Source organism: Symphodus melops, assembly GCF_947650265.1.
Source record: "Symphodus melops genome assembly, chromosome: 20".
Classification (NCBI taxonomy): Eukaryota; Metazoa; Chordata; class Actinopteri; order Labriformes; family Labridae; genus Symphodus; species Symphodus melops.
Window position 1 is genome coordinate 7,624,015 of NC_136710.1, and position 16,619 is coordinate 7,640,633.

Here is a 16,619-nt window from a genome sequence, read left to right on the forward strand (position 1 = left end):
CACCTTTCTGTTTCATATTTCATGTCTTACAAACTAGGGATTGAGATGGATAACATCATTTATAGGCGGCTACCAGTAGTAGCGACCTACCTATGGTAGCATTGTGAATATATTTTCACAGTATGTAGCAGTTTGTATGCAGATCCAAACAATCTTGCCTTTTCTTATTGCATTGTTACAAGTTTTGCATACTTTATGTTCATCGCCAGTTAGCATGATTTCACAATTGACATGAGCTCCAGCGGGCCACAAACTTATTTATGTTTAGATATCAAATGAACAGACCCGGGGGAAAAAAAGGGTTTAAAGGGGATTAGTTCTCCTCTACTTCTTTCTCACTCTTACCTGTCTGGTTTGCTGCTCCATTGGTCAGCAAGAAAAGAGATATTGATACAACATTAGGTGGTAAGACCTTTGGCTTTATAAAAATGGAGAATTCCAGAAATCTTCCTGCACATAAGTAAATGACCGACTACATGTGAGACAAACGGTACCAATCATATCCTGCTTGTGTTTACTGTTTCTTGACTAGTGCTGCTATACTTCAGAGATTACGCCTCATTATACAGCCCTCGGGCTCTTTGTTTTCAAATACTACAGTTTCCCAGGTGCATCCAAGATTTGTTCTTTGTAGCTCTTGCTTTCTTTTTTTTAAGCTGTTGCACTTCAAGCATAAAAGTTATCACTTGTCTCCTCATTTCTGTGTCTGTCTTTTCCTGCAAACAGCCTACCTCTGTTGTATTTTCATTCCGACAAAAAATGAGCATATTAAGAGTTTTACGCATCGTCCTTTTGAATGACTGTGCATTAATTAGGCATGTCTTGTTACCTTTTTGTTGGGACAAGAAACATAATATGAAGCATACATGACTTGTCTTTGAATTATTCGATGTGTAGGTGCACAATGTCCTCTGATCTTTCTCCTCTCCTTGTGAAGCTGATATCCCCGTGTCCTTTTACAGAGTGCAACAGAACACGGTTGTTGCCCTTTGTTTTGCACAAAAGGAGCCCTTCTGTCACGTAAAAAATTGATCTTGACAAGAGAAATATCTGCCGGTTATGCACTGAATGTTCCTTAACGAAGCAGTGACACAGTCTGGGTAATCAATGCGTAAATCTGCCTGCCACAAATGGAAACTGTAAAGCTCCTGCACACGCGGCCGTTGCTCACTTTCACTAACTGTTAGCAATAATAGCTTTCTCTTTTTCAAAGTCCTCTCTTAAAAAAAATTACTTAAGGGCTACAGGGAAATGCTGGACATTTGATCGAGCAAACTTGGCAGGCAGTGTGCCTTCTGTAAAACGAAGTCGGATATCGAAGGACGGAAAAGTCAGTTTAAGTATGCAAACATACAAGACGTGTGCATGTGTGTGACATGGCTACGCAAAAAGAGCAACAGAAGGTCAGAGTCAGGCTAGAGCTCTTCTCTCTTGTGGAATATGTAGTGGTACAATTGGTGGGGTTGGGGTTGCTGGAACTCTGGCCTCCCCCCCCGGCCCCCAGGGCCTCTCGAAAGCTGCGCATACATGCAGTGACATGCAGCAGATCGTCGAGGCTCCCCTCCCTCCTGCGCTTGACTGATGAGCACTGACAGCTCGAGGCCTCGCTACCACGAGGGGTTTTTCAAGCCGAAAGGCTGTTTTGATTCAGTGTTAGGGGGTGTACTACTGCAAGTGTGTGCTAGTTTGAGGGAGATGGACGTGTCTGATTAACTATCAGTCCATGCATTTGTCTTTGTGAGGGATGGTGGGCGTCGTCGTCGGACTGTGGTTTTGGTTGCTGTCTGCTTGGATTTACTCGTCTGAGATTAAGAGCGCGTGTACCGAGAGTCTGAAGATCAGTGTGCCTCGGGCTCTCAGTTAAAATCTTACATTTAGCGTCTGCATTTAGATTTTTCAATTGAAGAGTTGTGTGGCGTAGAGTCACGGTGCCATGATGGTTAAATATGTTATAGTCGAACATACATGATCCGTTTTTATACACACACGTTGCGGTTTAAACGCATTCTTTGAGGTCGTCTACCGTTGTTGCTTTTCTCGCTCAATTTTTCACATCCTTTATCATCTATTAGCATGTTATAATGTGATTTTCTCACCTTTTGTACAGAAGAATAGCAATGACAATGCATATGATGAAGACGACCGCAAGCACAGGGCCCACCACCCAGATTAGGCCTTCCTCTTCGTCAATGATCGGCTGGGGGTCGATGTCGGCCGACACAACCGGGTCTGAGTAGGGGCTTGTGGCATACAAGATCTGAACCAGGGAAAAGAGAGTAACTGATTAAAGTATCTACTCAAATCTGCAGACAACAATATGTTCTCTCTTATAAACTGAGATTAGCTTCTTGTTCAATTTCTTTCTCTTTTTGGAAGATATTTTCATTTTTTTTCCCCATCTCAAGTAACAGCTACAATCAAAACCTGAATGCGTGAGGATTCTGTTAATCCAGACTTAAGACATCCACAACACAACTGCAATAGTTTAATGAATTTTTACAGAGCGCATTTAAAAAGCCTCTGAAAGCGACAGCATGACCAAACAATCCAAATTGCACAGCAAAAACTTTGAATTGGCTTTCACTTTCTGCACAGCTGCGGTTCGGCCAATCAAAATGATCTTCGGTATCTCTTCTATACAGGAGCCTCGACTGAACTATTTCACTTTCTAAGTGGAGATAAAAAAAGGAGGTCTTGTGGGAGGAAAATATATGCTTCAGTGGGCAAATTAGAGATTTCCCTCCGTCCGTCATTATCATCTCTTTTTTTTTTTTAGTTCTACCTGAACTCAGGGTTAGCGGAGAGAGTGCGAGGCAGCACTATAGACCCTGCAGCTCATCAAATCCATCATCACGCCTGCAGCTGCCTAATCATGCCGCTTTCTAGTCTGCCGTCCAGACAGACATATGCACACATACACATGAGCTGCAGCGGGGGGAGATAAGGTGGACCGCACGTACGACGCAATTAAAGAGGAGCGGCGTTATCGAGGTTTTCGTGCGATCAGCAAAGGTCTTAAGGGGTTTCTCTCCCTAAAGCAGCAAGGGTCAGCTTCACGGGCCAGCTGCAGCTTCAAGTTTTCAAGTCAAAGCCTAGCAAGGGCTCGGAAAACCCCCCCCCCATCTAACCAGAACAAAACCAGGACCCTCCACGATGCAGTTGATTTAAGCATCTCTGCCAATTCACATTGTATACTTTAGAGCAAAAAGAACATGAGATCTGTGGTGCCGGATATCCCAAAGGCAGGAACATTCATGTAGTCATCTAAACATTAATAAAATAAAGATTGAACTTACATTTTCAGACATCTCCAGAACCGCAAGCACAAAGAAAATGTACTCTTGGCCATTTTGCAGTTGCTTGTTTTCAAAGTCCCCGTAGATCTTGCCGTCTCCCAGGGTGAACTCTTTGGGCAAGTCTTTGTAGTAAGCAGCGATATAGGCTTTGGGTTCTGCCTGCCTCAGGAAGCGAAGGCCTCTGCTTGTTCGGTTTATCTCCTTAAGCAGCTACAGTGAGGAGAAAGAAGCAGACAGTTGATAACACACAGGGACACACATGAATACACAATTTGCTCAAACCAAATCTGCCTGTCTCACTTCCGTTTTGATTGCTGAGCTGAAAACGCTGATTGCAAGAAGCAGAGCATTTCAGATCAATGACTTATTTCATTTGTTGTTGTTGTGTTTGTTTGTTTGTTTGTTTGTTTTTTATGAAAGCTCCTGAAATTAAAATATTGTGTGCATTTTGAACACACAAAACAGTTGAGGATTATCCAACAGCGGCCGACAGAAAAAGAGAGACTGAGTTCATTTACATCTTGAAGCTCAATTATTTTTCCTCTTGATACAATCAAGAGGAAAAATCAATCAAGATGACAAGATGGAGAAAAAAGGAGCCTGGGGGAAATATTTGATAGATTGGGTTGTTTGTCACATAATCTGTCCATAAATATGAAAGCAACGTATGAAAAGTTAGGCTACATTAAGTTTCTATTTATTAATACTATTTCTTAAACAGATAATGCCAACTGGTATTTATCAAAAGATGCACTTTGAAATGCCTTGTTGTTGTAATGTGCCATAAATAAACTTGCCTTGCCTCTATTCTTCCTTAGGTGAAGGAATGGAATTATTTCAAACAGCTTTTCTCCAGCTAAATTATGATACAATGAAAAACTAAACACGTTTGACCTCAAAACCATAAATGATAATATTGCTCCCTTATCTAATGTGACCTTCATACAAACCTGCACCATGTGACTTTAAACTTCCAGTGCAAAGCACTGATTGTAATTATGGTAATCAAGCCTAGCTAGTAGCTAGGTCGCCTGATATCATATCTTTAAGTAGTGTGCACTGATGAGTAAGTGTGTGTGTGTGTCTGTGTCTGTGTGCCTGTCATTCACATTAGAGAGTGTGTGCGTTGGCATGTGTGCTCTGTTTTGGCTGCGGGGCTGTTGGTGCAGCCCGATAATGTCTTCAATCATCTCTGCTGTCAACACGGCTAAATCTCACTGCCCTTGGGAAAAGTTGTGAAAAGGTGAGCGCCAGTATTGACAAACAAATAAATTCTGACAGAGGGGCGACATTTGGGCAATCGGTCAAGGCTGCAGACATGGGCCTGTAGGCTTGAGCTGTAAAGCCAATGTCACATGAGACATGGTTTGTTTTCTTTGGGCAACCTTAACACGTGATGTGTTGGGATGGTCATACAGGAGGAATAAATACTTCGAAACTCAGACTACCATAGTATTTCAAATGTTGTCCTTTTAGGGGAATACCTTTTTTGAAGTACATTTCTGCGACAAAGATTACAGTCAATATTCTTGTCTGCACTGAATGTTCACCAATTAGCTTAATATATGACAATGCCTCTACATGTATACCTGACATGTAAAAACAGCTAAATAGGGATACAACTTTCATTTACTCACACATTAAATCCTGCAATAAAAGAATTCCGAATCTGAATGATCTCAATGGGCGGCTAAATATAAAAGTTGTCAAGTGTTTAGTGGATACAATACATAGGAGCCTAGCTTTGCTTGGAATGAGAAGAGACATCAAGGTCTGATGCATCTCTTCAGGTAATTACCACAGACACAAAGAGGAAGAGGAGGAGGTGGGGATGGGGGTTGAGTTTGCAGTGCACTTGATGGCTACTTCATGTTCTCATTTCCATATGAACAGTGCTCTCTGCAGCTATTTGCGTCAATCAGTGAGACTCATCTCCTGTTCTTCCTGGCCTCTTCATGGCCTCAACTTATTTTTCTAGTTTTGAGAAAAGTGTGGAAAATGTGCACGCAGTTACCTATGCTATGTTTCAAAGAATCGTAAATATCAAAATAATAGAAAAATATGACACAAGGTGTGTAAACCTACCTCCTCCAAATTCATCTCATCAGGATTGTCCCAGGGTTTGAAGAACTTGCCAGTGCGCTGCTTCTTCAGAGGCACTACAACAATGTAATATCCCCTGGGGAAAAAAAGTAAAGTATGATAAATTACCAGATTACTCGATAAGGTCAACAGTCGTAGACACTTTAAAAAAGAAAGGGTACACCAATTTTATTTGCAAGTACAAGGTCACCGTTTCCTTGACAAAAAAACAATCCCTGTGATGAAGACACAAATAAGCTCAGAAAATCTCAGCTGATACTTGTAATTCTGCTTCCCTGAAAAAAAGATGCCATTCGAAAGTTGTGCATTTCTACAACATGATTAGTCATTTTCCCCTCTTATTGCTTGTGAATTCAATCATGCGCAGGGGTTAAGAAATACAGTTTAACCTCACTTGTAGCCCCGCAGGGCTATTTAGGAGACCTTTGTGAATGCTGAAGAGATACAGAATTAGAGGGATTGTCATCCTTATATCAGAGCGGCAAGAGGCCTTTGCCAGAGTGTTCTGGGCTTCCTGGTTGGCCACTGTACTAGCTAGTGTTAGCCAGGAAGGCAGTGTGGCAGGCTAATGGGAACCTAATTAGCTTAAGCTCTGGCATGGGAGACAGTGGGCCAAGTGCGTCCAGCAAGATCAGAAAACCCAAGATGGGTCTGAAGCTTCAGTGTACAATCGGATGTGCTCCTTGGCCCTCTGACAACCCTGGGCTTTGTTGACAAGCTGCGAGAGATTTTACAGGGCTTAGCGGAGTGCGCTTAAATGAGTCAAGCTGCTTCACTATGTAATGACTGAGGTAAAGGGGATATTACACTGAAAAGTGCTGATGAATATAAAAGACTGTTTTGGAAGAGTTATGCCTGACAAAGTCAGCTATCAAGTAAACTTGATTATTTCCATTCACAATTAATCAGTTAGAATAGAAGACAGTAATATGGACATCAGCAATGGGCAGAGGGAATTCCACTGCATTATACTGATGTCTTTGCAAGACACACATCTTTAAAAAGGGCCATTTAAGTCAGAACACATTATGCTCAATGCATGTTGGCAAGAACAAGTAGGGTGGCGCTTGAATCTGGAAAATCAGTCAACTGAGAGATGGAACTTCAGGTCAATGCATCATCTCTGGGGTAATTTTGAGGCAGGGTTTAGTTTGATTACATTCCCACCCTGCTGTTATTAATGTGACTTGTTGTACATAGATGTGGCTGAGAAAGGGCTTTTAGTTGATGACTGTTTGAAAATGTGTGATTCTGACTTAAAGGTGACAATTTCCTGTTGACGCAATTTCAGATCTCCTGTTGCTCGTGTCCACTCACCTCACTCTCTCAGAAGTCTGCACTGATGGCAGCTCTACGGTCACCATACCATCTGAGTTGGTCTTCCCAATCAGGTAGGGTTTGGTTCGGAGAATATCCGGGGCTGTCATGGTGGACACACGATGTTGAAGCCCTCCCGCACTGTTGCCACGATTTGTGAGGAGGAAGGAGTACTGTGTCTCTGGCTGAAGTCCTGTGATTAGCTTCTGCGTTAACTTCCCATCCACCTCCACGCTCTGCCCATTATCGTAAAGGATCTGCACGCGAACGAGTTCATGTTTCAGACATTGAAGCCTTTGTTGTGGATGTTAACTGACTTTTTTTTTTTCATAGCAATCTGTCTAGAAAGTCCATATCATGTAATATTTATCCAAGAAGTGCTCACAGTGAAAGGTTGGGCCGGATTGTAGGTATCTGGGATTTCCCAGGTCAGCAACACTGATGTCTTCATAGCAGCTCTCACGTGAAAATTTTTTGCAAACACTGCTAAAAGAAAGGGGGAGCAAATGATTTAGACACAAAACATCCCTTTTTTTTGCCTGACTATCCCAATGGTCCCAAGCCAGTGCTTACCTGAGAAATTCTCCTTCAAAACCAGGCTGAAATCAATACTACACTGAACTCAACACTGTCCTCTTACCTTCTTACCAACACCAACTCTTAAATTAATGGCTGACCTTGGCTCGACTGACAAGACACAAATAAACAAAAATACTTACACCATATGAGTTTCTTAAATTTTTGACATGATTAGTGGGACTAGGGATAGGACAAGATATTAACGCCACAGTCCTTCGTCAACTTCAGACATTTGAGGCTTTTGAGGAAGCTGCTTTGGTTGGAAATTGCTTCGCTGGGAAAAGTTGATTTTAGAAGGGAAAGGGCTAAAAAGGTTTAGGGACTGGTCCTACCTTGATCCAAAGGCTGTGTCCTGAATTGGACACTTGGGCTATAGGGACCAGAGCCCTTGCTGGTGAAGGCACACATTTTTATATCATAAGTGGTATCTGCTTTAAGGCCGTCCAGGATGACTGTAGATTCCGGGGCGGTGATGAAGAGTTCCGAGGGACTACGTGGGCTGTTGATGTCCTTATATTGCAGAGCATATTTCACTATTTGGCCATTTCGTTCTGCCAGCAAAACAGGCTGCCAGTTAACTTGAACGGTTGAGGTTGTGGCACCCTCGGCTGTGATGAGCTGAGGGTATCCGCTTGGGAAATGCTCGTTCGTGGTGACTTCTTTAACCGTCTCTTCGCCAAAGCCCACCTTGTTGCGCGCCGAAAGGCGAAAAGTGTATGAGGCTCCCTTATGGATCTCTTTGGTAGTGTAGTGGTTTTCTCGTTCAGGGAACTCAATGACCGTCAGTGGATCCACATCTTTGCGACCAAAACGGAGGCGATAGCCTTGTAGAGGACCATGGGTTAGTGCAGGGGGATGCCACTGGAGGAGAGCTGTGCCCATGTTGGTGGTACTAACCATTAGCCGGGGTTTTTCAGGAACTACGACAGCACCAATGAAGAAAGGGATAACTTGTTATGAAGAGAGAGAGAACTACATTTTCATTTTGTCCTATACAGTATTGAATCTCCTGTCTACAGAGATGAAAAAGATTATTCTACGTGTCCATTTTCACTATTACTTTCACACTCTTCGTTTACCATAACTTTAAAATGCATCCAACTTTTTGCATCCAGCACAAATACCATTGCACTAAGTGAGAAAGCAATTTACTGCATTCAAACTTTACAATATAACTGACATGAATGCTTGCCCGGTGCCTCTTCCTTTGACGGCCACAGTTGTTTACAGGGCAGAAATTCAGTTCAATATTAAAGTCTAATCCATCAGCTGAGAAAAAAAACAGTACATATGTCAGTTGGTCCTAAACCAATATCTATTTCTGAAATGCTGTTTTGGAGATCTAGGACAATATGCCAGTCAATACATTGTCTGACATCATATCCAATAACCCAAACAGATCAGTAGATTTCATTATTATGTTATGATCCAAATAACTACAGTGTGGTTGTAGAAGAAAGTGTTAATCAAAATCAGTTCAATGTTAGCCATCTGTTTCCACCAATAGTATGTACAGGTTTTAACTGCAGGCAATACTGTCTACTCGATGTATCGATATTCATATGCAAAACAGATTTTTCCACGTCATCTGTGACTGATGCGTTACCTGCGCCAGTGGTGGTGATCAGTTTGGGCTTGCTACGTGCACCGTCACCTTTTGTCGTATAGGCTGCCACAGTAACAGAATATGTGGTCTCAGCCTGAAGCTCTGTGATGATCATTTCCTGTAAAGATGCAGGACTTTAGTTGCAGGACACTCACAGCGTGAAATGCAGATGTAACACACACACACAGAGAAAGAAAAGTATGATGTGATGTTAAAACTAAAGATAAGGCATGCTTCTGATTAAAAAGGAATGTGCTCAACTAAATATTGTCCTCATCAAAGACTTTTTTTTATTTCAAAGGTGAAATAAAGGTAAGTCCAGTTTAGTTTGACTGTGTCATAATGAAAATAACTACCCAAGGATTCCATCTGAAGTTTTAATGGTTAACATCTTAAGTTAAGATGTGTACACCAAGCTTTAAACCTCTACATTTAGAAAAGCCACATGCCATTCATGCAGAGGAAACAAGATTGTCGTGTTGACATGTAAAACTACTCACATGTTCTGTTGAATCATCATATTCCCACTGATAATGATATGAGAATATGGAGAGAAAAGAAGAAATAAGGCTGGGTTCAGACACTAACCCCTAATAAGAAAATATACACACAGTTTGTCTGCCACCACAGAGCACACAGATATATACTTATAGAATAATTAGCAATGTGCAGATTCATGCACTCTTTCCCATTCCAGTAGACTTTAAACATTTTTTTAGATTAGCTTTCCTTCTCTTAAAAAATACTTTTCTGTAAGGCATGTAAAAGTTAGACAAAGAAATCAATACGAAATGTCTTCGAGATGAGGTGTCTGGCTGAGTAGTTGTACCTGGGCATCATCAATCAGTATGTCCTTGATGACTGGCTGTCCTGTGGGCTCCCCATTAACCATCCTGACATAGTGCACCTGGTACCCTCGGATCTGACCGTGCTGCTTGGTTGGCATCGGTGAACGCCAGATCACTTTAATAGATGAGGAGTTGACAGCCTCAACCTCAACTTTACGAGGTGGCCCGCTAGGAACTGGAGGAACATCATGGGATAGAAGAAAAGAGGTCAAAATTATAGAGAACCCCTTCACCCTCTTTTTTTTTTATGTTGCCCAAAAGCCGTAGTGCAAAATACTGCAGTGACAAAAAAAAATCACAAAAGTGCAGTGAACTGCAACAACCACTGCATGACATCAATATTTCAACAATGGTAAGGGGAAAAAAACAACAGCAAAAAAAAGGTCTGACGACTGACCTATCTGGAAACATTAAAAATGGGTAGAGTGGATTTTTCTTTTAAAACATGGAATAAAAATGTGTTTTGTCAAAATAGAAAAGTGGAGCCAAAAGGGCGGGCTTCAAGCGTTTTCAAATGCTTGAAGCACAACAAGAATTTTGGCTATGGAGTTAGGAAAAATGAGTCAAAAAATGATTCTTTTAAATGAGGGAGAAAAAGTTGTTTTAAAAAAAAAAAAGGCCTTCAAAAATATCAAAATCTTCCAATGTTTGCTTTTCCAACTGTCCAGAACTTGTCCTTTGTCAAGTTCCTTAAAAAGTGAGTTGTACAATAATGCTGCTGTTCAAAAATATTGCAGAACATATTTAAAAAACGTTAAAAAAATGACAGTTGGGACTGGAAGTTGGAGGCCTGCAAATGAAAAAATGCCATACCATTTGTTGAAATTGAGCAGCGTAGGGTAAAAACCAGAAAAGGGTGCTTTTGCAAAGTGAGTCAAGCAAAAAAGTCCAAAAATAGGGAAAAAAGAGCAAGTGGCAACAGTCATATCAGAGGCAGGCAGAGGGGAAGAGAAGTAGAAGGAATTGAAGATTTAAGCGAGGTTGTTAGTATTTGACGGGGCAGGTTAAGAGAGGTGTTCTGATTTTGCAGCTGGGGCTTTGTTTTAGCGATCACATACCATCCTCATCTGTGCGGACGAGCTGTGGAAGGCTTTCCGGTCCTGCTCCGACATCTGTATGAGCAGTGACTGTCACATTGTACTCTGTCCATTTTTCCAAGTTTTCCAAAAGGTACTGGGAGCTTTCTGGAGGAATGCCAGGGATTTGACGAGCTGTAGTATCCTCCCCTTCCGTTGCAGCGTATTGGATGGTGTATTGGGTTATGATCCCGTTTTGTAAATCCATAAGGGGTGGCCTCCAACTTACCAGGATGTTGGTGGAGCTGGGGCTAGAGCACTTGACTTCCTGAGGTGGGCCCGAGGGTTCTGGTGGGTGGGTTGGATTTGGTGCAGGTGCAGGTGCAGGGTTTGTTTGTTTGGTCAGGCCGTTTATTTAGTTGATTTTTTTGTTATCAAGGAGTTTCAGTTTTGTTTTGATCAGGGTGATGATGGTAAAATTGACCAAACAAAAGGGGAAAAAAGGGAAATAAAATGACACAAAATGAGGGTAACACAGGGACTCATGTGAATAAAATAAAAAAAAACATAATGAATCAATAAAACATCAAAAATAAAAACAAACCAAAAGGCAAAGACCAACAAAAAGGTGTACACGCGGATGATGAATGGAAGGTGTTGACTGGGAAAAAGGACAGCTTAAACATATGGGACCTACCTTTGTCATAAAAAAAATAAATTGTATAAAAACAAAAGGAAATAAAAATCACATTTCCTAATATTTTGTTTCTTAAATCCTTGAACAAAAACCTAAAATCATTTCATAGAACTATCTAAATAATTCAAGATAAACCATTCCAAAATGAATGTCGGAACAACTTTGATAAATTTGGCAAGCAGTTACCATCAATCCAAAACATAAAGGTTGATGCTTCAACTGGTTTAAAATAGAAAAATGTTGTATTTGTCACCAACCTTTCCGAAGCCTGTTGGTTTGTGGTAAAAGCCTGATTGTACAACAGAGAACTTCCCAAGGAGACATGACTGATTTATTCAAGTCTGATAACATTGGCATGCACTTCATCATTTACCTCAGAACACACATACTGAGTGTATTTACCCACCTGATTTCTGCCCTGGTCTTTTTGAGACCTCAGATTTATTTGAGATGTCCAAAGTCAAACACAATAGTACTTTTTCAATCGTGGGGAATTTCCTTACACGTCAAAGTGCAACTTATTTAGGTTTATTCAATTCATGTTTTTGGACCAGTTTCATAAATCTGAGGTCTTATTGGTGAAAATTTCCCTAACTCAATTTCTTTGAGCTTTCTATGATATGGTAACTTAATTGCTTTATTGATTCTAATTTGATTTATTATAAAACTCAATATCTTAAATGGGGAAATCCCTGGTTCTTGTTACACTATATAGAAAGCTCAGTCTCAAAAATCTTTTATACTTGTATTTTTTGGCTGACATGAAATGTCAAGAGACATGGCTTCCTAAAAGGCCCTTTACTCATAAAAAAGAGTTGGGTATCAGAGATGTGGGCACTGATATGAATATTTCAAGACTTTATTATTCGTTTCAGTCCAGACTGTTTTTGCACAACAAAGGTGGAGAGATGTAGTTTTTATAACCTTGTCTCCTGACTTCACAGGAAAGCCTGTGTACGCTGTCCATGCAACCTTTTCAAGATGAATAGAGCATGGGCAGGTAGACTTTATAACACTTTCAAAATGTTTACATCTTTTCAAATGCATGAAAAAGATAAATTGGTGGGCTTCGTCTGTGCACGGGGCCTTCTCGACAATTTTGTCACTTTTTGGCTTTTCGCAGCCCTCTTAACTTTAGAATGCATTTGAAAAATGTGTTCCTTTCCCAAATAGTGTCAACTCAGTCAGATAAGGAAGAAGACCTACGTGTCTGTGGAGTCTCTGCAGAAATCTCATTGGTGTAAGCTCCAACTCCATGTTTACTACGGGCAGCCAGCCGGAAAGTATAAGTGGTGAAGGGCTTCAGCTCTTTCAGCAAGTATGTTGTTGTCGGCTCAAAACTGATCCGTCTCTGCGAGAAAAAAAAATCAAATAGTTTAAAAAAAAAGAAATCCCATCAAGAACAGGTAGTTCAGCAAGTATTCTGCTGAACTCTGATTAAAAAAAAAATATCAAATTTGAGGGTATCATAGTTTACAATGAGAATGGGAAAACCTGTTGCCAGTCTTTATGAATGACTGACACTCAATTTAGCACACATTGAAGTGGTTGACAAATTACATTGCAAGCTCCATTTATTTTAGGCTCTGTGTTTGCAATATCTATCAAATCAACATCTCAGAGGTATAACAACAAAAATGGGTTTGAACTCTATCCAGTAAGGACGTGTCATTCTGGAATGTTGAGTCTGCAGAAAAGTAATTTGTCAGTCATATACCTGTGTTGTTTGTTTCTATGTGTTATGGTGCAACTTTATAATGGAGTTGCACCGTGTATTTAAAAAGTAGCTGCTACAGTTCAGGTATATTTGTTGTTGGATAATTTGTGGTATAATCAAACTTCTAATTGCAAACCATATTCTAACTGTCTGATTTATAGTAATTACTGTAGGTTTTTTTGTTGTTGTTATTTCTCTTAGTATTTGATGGCTTGCCAGGTTCAGGTCAGGAAACAATTACCTCCTCTTTGTCGTCCCTCTTCCTGTACATCAGCTCGTATCCTGTGATTTGATTTTCCTGTCCAGTCTGAGCCGGGGCGATCCATGAGAGCAAAATACTTGTTTCTGATTTGGCCTCTCCTTTGAAGTCGGTTGGTTGGGATGGAACTGTAGTTGAAATGAAGACATGGATTCATTATTGTCTTGCACAAATAACAGTCCGTAAAGTAGTACTTTAACAGATGACGCTTTCGAGTAGAAATGACTGTTAGAGCCACATTGGATTTCAGGAGGAGCTGTTGGTTAAGCCAAATTCATTCTGAAAGGCACTTTTCAGTTGACAGCCTGAAGATGTTTGTGTTTACAGCTCTAGTTTACAACTCTGACTCACAAAGGAGGATTGGTTAAAAAAAAAAAAAAAAAAGCCTTAAAAATTATGTGACTTTTTCGCCAAATTGTGGCGTGTGAGTATTTATAAAACTTCTCCGTTTTTTTTCACGGATTCTCTAAAAAGACCCACAAACCAATGCCCACCTCCTGTTTTAGCGATGATTTGAAGGTCTGCAGAAAGCGGCCCATCACCAACTGAGGTGTAGGCCAGCACCTTGATGTAATAGGTCTTATTGGGGATCAAGCCCTGGATGGTGACAAAGTTTGACCCCCGAACAATCTGCTTCTCCCAGAGGTTGACGTGCTGAGTGGAGTCCATTGTGTAGTAGACTCTGTAGCCCATAATCTGCCCATTAGCCTCCTCTGGTTCGTCCCAGTGGATGACAGCTGTTGTGGTGCTCATCATGTGGCCTCTGACCTGCCTTGGCGCCGTGCTGGGAGCCTGCTCTGCTGTTTTGGCCTCGATGCCCTCACTGGGTGGCCCTCGCCCGATGTTGTTCACCGCAACCACGCGGAATTCGTAGTCCGAGTACGGGCTGAGGCCTCCTACACTGTACCTCGTGGTGGCGACGCCGTCTATCTCCTTGTACAAATCCTCGGAGTACTTGGACTTGTGCTGGATGATGTAGTAGGACACTGGTTCAGGATTTCCAGAGTCCCAGGTGAGCGTGATGCTGGTGGCTGTTCGCTCTGTCACCACGGGAATGCCAGGAGCTTTGGGCAACGCTGCAATAACAATTATTACATGAATAAATTAAACAAAAACACAATTGGAGTAAACATTGAAAGTTCAACCTCTGCAGAATCATTTTTGCACATTTCGGGCCTCAGAGACTTCATTTTAATTTGCAAATGGTTGAAATATATTGATTACATTAATTTGCCACCTCATTGCACTTGATTATGATGATATACAGTAAATCTGGAGTCACATGGGGGCTTTCTGTAGGTGGGTGGATAGTCCTAATGTTATTCCACTTTTCCAGCACACAATCGTAAAAACAAGAAAGTTTTATGAATTAATGTCCGAGATTAACTTCACACCCCCTGTTCAGCAGCGGCGTGTGCTGTTGCCGTTAATCTCCCATCTCCCAGTGTTTATCACTTTAATAATTTAACAGGTGAATTTATTGCTTTAATTCTCTGCATCGTGGCACATGGCAAAAGATTTCAGGGCAATATATTGTCTTTATATGCCACCTGAAGTGTGCTTCTGGGGGAGCTCGCTGCCAGACTGCTATATTGTGACTAATATCTCTGTTATGTCTCGGAAAAACAAAGCCGAGTGTGAGTGTGTGTGTGTGTGTGTGTGTGTGTGTGTATGTGAGTCTGTCCCTTGTGCGCACGCGAACACGGCGACACAAATCTGGGATCTCTCTCTGGTACACTGCAGCGTAGATATGATTACACTCAGATAAGTACCATGCCTACAGAGGACACCAAACAATACTCGCAACGTTTCACACCCCCCCCTCCTGCTTGCTGCCTCTTACTAACAGAAATTGCGAGCTTGGTGGCTGTGTAGATCTCCCGCTGAGAGATAAGCACTTCACTATATTCTCAATCTGGCATCTAATGCACATAGGCTGGTGTCAGGGCTTGTCGAAAGCTTAAAAGGAACCCACCACAGATTTATGGGGGTAAATATCTTTCTTTTTGACGGTCCCAGTTGTCTCAGCTTGGATGTTTACTTCTAGCAATCTCTCACTGCAGAAATAACGTACACCCGTTTATAAGTTGAAAGATTCTGAAAAATCTGCCAGAGGCAAGCTGTGTTCGGTTGAATTCTTAGCAAGAAACGTAGGCTTTTAAATATATAGAATAAACAGCAGTTTCACCTTTCACTGTTATCTGTGCTACGGCTTCGATCACCCCCAGGGTCGACATGGCCACACAGGTGTAGTTGGCCGACTGCCGGACGTCTGTGAGCTCCAAGACGTTCCGGCCAATGGGCATGTCGTCCTCTGGCGTGAGGTCCTCAGCGCCCAGCATCCACTTGACATATGGCATGGGCGAGCCCACTGCCACGCATGTGATATTGACACTGCCGCCCGGCATGATCTCATTGTCTGTAGGTGGAATGGAGAATCGCGGTGGCACCCGGCGTACTGGAAAAGACAAAACGTGGTGTGAAAAAAAAAAAAAAAAAAAACAAACAGCAGAAAATGAATTTTGCCAGAAGACAAACTGACTTATGGTTCAGCATTAAATAAGGAAATAGCATACATTGAAAGGTGTGAGAACTGAACACAATTAAATGTGTTTGAAGGTTTAGAAAAGACTTTGAAACAGATTTGATCCACGACATTGGACATTTCAATGGTGGATGGGTTCACAACAACATGAGAGACGTGCACAAAATAGCTTGGTACAGATAAACAGAACTTCACAAAGTGCCAGACAGTTGATAGCACTCCTCAGTCGTTGCATAGAAACAACTTTTAGGCTGTTTACTTCCAGCTGATGTGAGATAATGTGCCGCATCACATTCTCACATCACACAATCAAGATAACTTTGACTCTCCTGAGAAGTCACAAACAAAAAGGGCTCAGTCCAAAGTAAAACTAGGGCTGTCAAATGTTATGCACTCGTACTTTGGATCAAGGTGTATCATTGTACTATTGGTTTACCCATTGGCGAGCTTAATTCTGCAATTCATCCCGCAAGACGAGCCTGCATGGTTTTTGCTAGCCCACATTTAATCTGTTTAGTCTCTACAATGATTTTGTTTTACTTAAATAAATTCAAATCAACGTGAGGTCTTTGGCTTATCGCAAAAGGACCACATAGATTTGTACTTCAGCGCTATCATGTCTGCACCCACGACTAA

At 41.5% G+C, this 16,619-nt stretch overlaps 1 protein-coding gene across 19 annotated transcripts in view; it reads right to left on the reverse strand.

Annotated features, from left to right (window-relative positions):
- The window catches only part of LOC306841335 (receptor-type tyrosine-protein phosphatase delta-like), a 347,810-nt gene that overhangs the window by 22,660 nt on the left and 308,531 nt on the right, over window positions 1-16,619 (reverse strand). For 3 of the 19 annotated variants that reach the window (XM_079371178.1, XM_079371175.1, XM_079371174.1), the window contains 15 exons: window positions 15,627-15,896; window positions 13,933-14,514; window positions 13,421-13,566; window positions 12,669-12,813; window positions 10,808-11,113; window positions 9,731-9,924; window positions 9,402-9,428; window positions 8,902-9,019; window positions 7,628-8,215; window positions 7,102-7,202; window positions 6,717-6,973; window positions 5,382-5,475; window positions 3,297-3,506; window positions 2,097-2,257; window positions 346-357 (listed from right to left, as the gene is read on the reverse strand). In XM_079371178.1, the coding sequence (XP_079227304.1) occupies window positions 346-357; window positions 2,097-2,257; window positions 3,297-3,506; window positions 5,382-5,475; window positions 6,717-6,973; window positions 7,102-7,202; window positions 7,628-8,215; window positions 8,902-9,019; window positions 9,402-9,428; window positions 9,731-9,924; window positions 10,808-11,113; window positions 12,669-12,813; window positions 13,421-13,566; window positions 13,933-14,514; window positions 15,627-15,896 (3,211 nt within the window). Of the gene's footprint in view, window positions 1-345; window positions 361-2,096; window positions 2,258-3,296; window positions 3,507-5,381; window positions 5,476-6,716; window positions 6,974-7,101; window positions 7,203-7,627; window positions 8,216-8,901; window positions 9,020-9,401; window positions 9,429-9,730; window positions 9,925-10,807; window positions 11,114-12,668; window positions 12,814-13,420; window positions 13,567-13,932; window positions 14,515-15,626; window positions 15,897-16,619 lie in introns of all 19 variants that reach the window. The other 16 variants (XM_079371176.1, XM_079371167.1, XM_079371171.1 and 13 more) reach the window with 7 other exon arrangements.